The sequence below is a fragment of the Pituophis catenifer genome, unplaced genomic scaffold (assembly GCF_029215685.1).
Source record: "Pituophis catenifer annectens isolate HBS135680 unplaced genomic scaffold, rPitCat1.0.hap2 SCAF_1, whole genome shotgun sequence".
NCBI classification, from domain to species: domain Eukaryota; kingdom Metazoa; phylum Chordata; class Lepidosauria; order Squamata; family Colubridae; genus Pituophis; species Pituophis catenifer.
Window position 1 is genome coordinate 260,002,729 of NW_027256881.1, and position 4,057 is coordinate 260,006,785.

A 4,057-nucleotide genomic window follows, 5' to 3' on the forward strand; every position below is an offset into this window, starting at 1 on the left:
CAGTGTAAGTGGGTGTGCAGAGATAGAGAATAATGACTACTGCAAGTAGGCAAAACTGGATCTTTTGATATAAGACAACATCATTTGTATTTCTGGATTTTGACCCATCTGTTTCTCTTCCCCTTCCCACTTTTTTAATGTGTGTGCTTCAGGTTAAATGCTTCTCCTGCTTGAGAACAACTGAAGGGTGATTTACCCCGTTCCTCAGATGGGGCACATAGAATTGGATTTTCAACCTCCTCCTCCTCCTCCTCCTCCTTCTCTTGCCACAGTTGCTACCATTACTGCCTGGGTAATATTTTCTTGAGCTTAAAACATTTGTTGATGGACTGGGAAAAGTGGGTGTACTGAGATCTCCTGTACACAAAGCGAACATGAGAAGTTCCTTCAACTTTTTGCCTAATGTAATGATGCACAATCCCACCGCTAAGCAGTAGTGAAAATACTGGATGTTCTGAGGAATTCAAGATCCGATTCCTTTTTTTTTTTTTTGAACAGTTGTCATTTGTACTTCACTTTGGTAAGCTGCTTTCTTGATTCAAAGTGTTCACAAAAAAATCATGAACTTGTCTCTGTGGATTTTCCCTAAACCACTGAAAGATCCTTTAAGCAGGAGGATTTCTAATGGAAAAGGATATGGTCCAGAAATATTTCCTTTCTACATCAGAGGACTATTTGCTATAATTGGACAAACACCTTTCCCTAAGCTGTGTCAAGCCTTCTGGGCAATAAGCAGAAAATGGAAATCTTGTGTTTGAGCAATATGCAAATGTGCAAATATGGGAACATGGCAGGCCTATGCTTCCAAGAAATTGTTTTCCAAACCCCAGTGCTTTTGCTGTTTTCATGCAGAACACCAAGTGATGACTATTGAGACAAACATTTATTCTCCTTCCTGAGTCTTCTAAACTAACACATACAAAATGGAGGTAGCCATGGTAAGTGCAGAGAGCTCTGGCTGCAACAGCCACCTGCCCTATGGCTATGCAGCCCAAGCAAGGGCCAGAGAGAGAGAGAGATTAGCGCAGTCTAGGGCAGCCGCAGCCGCAGCTGTGGCAGCTGCAACAGCAGCTGTAGAAACAGGGGCTTCTCCAGGAGGAGGTGGTCCACATCACCATTACCATCAAGAGCAGAGTCGTGGGGCTTCTTCATCATCTCACGGTGGGCCTGAATCACACAGTGGCTTTTATCAAGGCAGTAGAAGAAGGAAGCAGAGGAGGAAAGCAATCCATTGTCTTGGTGGTCGCGAGTTTGGTGCCTCTTTTCCTTGCTCTGAGTTGCTACCACTGAGCGGCTCAGAGGAGAAAATCCTCAAGGATTTGAGTGAGGATGATGATGAGGAAGAAGATGAGGATATGGATGGAGAAGATGAGGAAGGTGAGGAAAGGATATTCTATTACAACAATGAGGATGGAGAAGATGAGCTTTCATTTACAGAGCAGCCTCCAGAAGATGGTGTGGGGCCTGGAAGCTACAGCTCAGTCCGTTATAGTGATTATGAATGCTGTGAAAGAATTGTGATCAATGTATCTGGCCTACGATTTGAAACCCAAATGAAGACTTTGGCTCAATTCCCAGAAACATTGCTAGGTGACCCAGCAAAACGGGGCAGGTACTTTGACCCCCTCCGGAACGAATATTTCTTTGACAGGAACAGGCCCAGCTTTGATGCCATTTTATATTACTATCAGTCAGGTGGACGCCTGAAAAGGCCAGTCAATGTGCCGTTTGACATTTTCAGTGAGGAAGTGAAATTCTATGAACTTGGGGAAGAAGCTATGCTCAAGTTTAGAGAAGATGAAGGCTTTGTCAAGGAAGAAGATGACAGGGTCTTGCCTGAAAATGAATTCAAAAAACAAGTGTGGCTGCTCTTTGAGTACCCAGAGAGCTCCAGCCCAGCCCGAATTATTGCCATAGTCTCTGTGTTGGTCATCTTGATCTCCATTGTCATTTTCTGCTTAGAAACTTTGCCAGAATTTAGAGATGAAAAAGAGCTCATTTTGACCCAGAACTTGGAGAATGTCAATGAAACCCTTCAGCTGCAAGGTGGAGGGCTTACAGTTTTCAATGATCCCTTCTTCATCGTTGAGACTGTCTGCATCATTTGGTTCTCCTTTGAGTTTACAGTGCGCTTCTTTGCTTGCCCTAGCAAAGCGGTTTTCTTCAAGAACATTATGAACATCATAGACATTGTTTCCATTTTGCCTTACTTCATCACCCTGGGTACAGATTTGGCCCAACAACAGGGCAGTAATGGTCAACAGGCCATGTCTTTTGCCATCCTAAGGATCATCCGTCTTGTCCGGGTGTTCCGAATCTTCAAGCTTTCCAGACATTCCAAGGGTTTGCAGATCTTGGGTCACACTCTCAGGGCCAGCATGAGGGAACTGGGGCTCTTGATCTTCTTCCTTTTCATTGGAGTAATTTTGTTTTCCAGTGCTGTTTATTTTGCAGAAGCAGATGAATCTACCACCCATTTCCAGAGCATCCCAGATGCCTTTTGGTGGGCTGTGGTGACCATGACTACGGTTGGTTATGGGGACATGAAACCCATAACTGTAGGCGGGAAGATTGTTGGGTCCCTGTGTGCCATTGCAGGTGTGCTGACCATTGCATTACCAGTGCCAGTGATTGTCTCCAACTTTAACTATTTTTACCACAGAGAAACTGATAATGAGGAACAGACCCAGTTGACACAAAATGCAGTCAGTTGCCCTTATCTCCCAACAATACTCAAGAAATTCCGAAGTTCATCATCTTCTTCCACCGAGGTCAAATCAGAGTATCTAGAGATGGAGGAAGGGGTTAAGGAATCTCTTTGTATAAAGGAGAAAAAGGGCCAGGTTACAGGAAATGGGAAAGATACTACAAAGCAGAACTGTACAAATACAAAATCTGTGGAAACGGATGTTTAGCTTTGTGCATTTCCAATGAATTTATGCATAAAAATGTGCAATGGTTAAAAAAAATGAAATATGCAAACAGGTGTTTAAACAAGCAGATAGGAAAATGCCACTTGCTGGTTAAACATAAACAAAGCATTAGTAAACTTGTGTTACGTATCAAGTAAATGATATACCTTGTGAAGGGGGATTTACATGAAGTTGTTTCAAAGATTATATTTTTACTAGAATGCAGGTGTTTTGCACATGAGGGAGAACAATTTTATTTTTAAGGAGGTTGTGTTTATCTGCCTCACTTGCTGCCCACTGGTAAAAGTTAGCATTTCAAGGTATTTACTATGTAAGAAACAATGACATTCAGTAGCCATGTATTCATTTGTTAATGCTTTAAAAACAGCTACCATAATCCAGTGGATTCCATAGTCTTGATTTTTAAAATGCTAAGAATTTTGTGGGGAGATTTATTCTATGAAAAGTCCAAATTTAACCTTAATTTGCTTAAAGATGGTTTGATTTTTTTAAAAAATGGATATTCAATTGTTGAAGATGCTATCGAGCCCCAGAAATGGTTTATTTTTATAACGGTCTTTTGAGACTTTGAAGCAATTGTTAAGTAATATGTGGATGAATCAAGTAAGAAAATCATTTAACATGTTCTGGATGCAGTGAAAAAGTGACTGGATTGCTTTTTTGCACTACTTTATATGCTGGAGAATTTATGACAGACTTCATACTGTGAATGTTTACTAATGTTCAATGACAATCATTGGAAGAGTGAATCCCACGTCTTTATTTTCTTGTATTATTCTTTGTGTAATGCTGTTTGGCTAAGCGGCTAACTTTACATGAATTCCATGAGTCTTTTAATTATGAATATCTGTTATCTGGAAAAAAAAAGGATTGTGAAGTAAAATTTTATAATCATTTCTCCTCCTAAATAAGTCTTTTTCAAATCTCCAACCTACCAATCAACCAATCACCCCTACAAACAAACCATTTGTCTGAGAGATACAGTAGAAACATCTGTTCATAATAGGCAATGTCTGTGTGTATCTGTGTGCCATTTGGATTGGATGAACAGGGTATATAACCAAACATAACAGTAGCCATAGATAATGCAAAGTATTCAATGCAGAAACAATTTCACATGACCA

The 4,057-nt window shown here is 40.7% G+C and overlaps 1 protein-coding gene across 1 annotated transcript; it reads left to right on the plus strand.

The window, feature by feature from the left end:
- Positions 1-923: 923 nt before the first annotated feature.
- On the plus strand, positions 924-2,915 carry KCNA4 (potassium voltage-gated channel subfamily A member 4). Its single transcript, XM_070957530.1, has one exon. It carries the CDS (start codon positions 924-926, stop codon positions 2,913-2,915), a length of 1,992 nt encoding a protein of 663 aa, XP_070813631.1.
- Positions 2,916-4,057: the final 1,142 nt, after the last annotated feature.

Excerpts from the sequence above, each read along its gene's own strand:
- KCNA4 (XM_070957530.1), top strand. The coding sequence starts at position 924 with ATGGAGGTAGCCATGGTAAGTGCAGAGAGCTCTGGCTGCAACAGCCAC.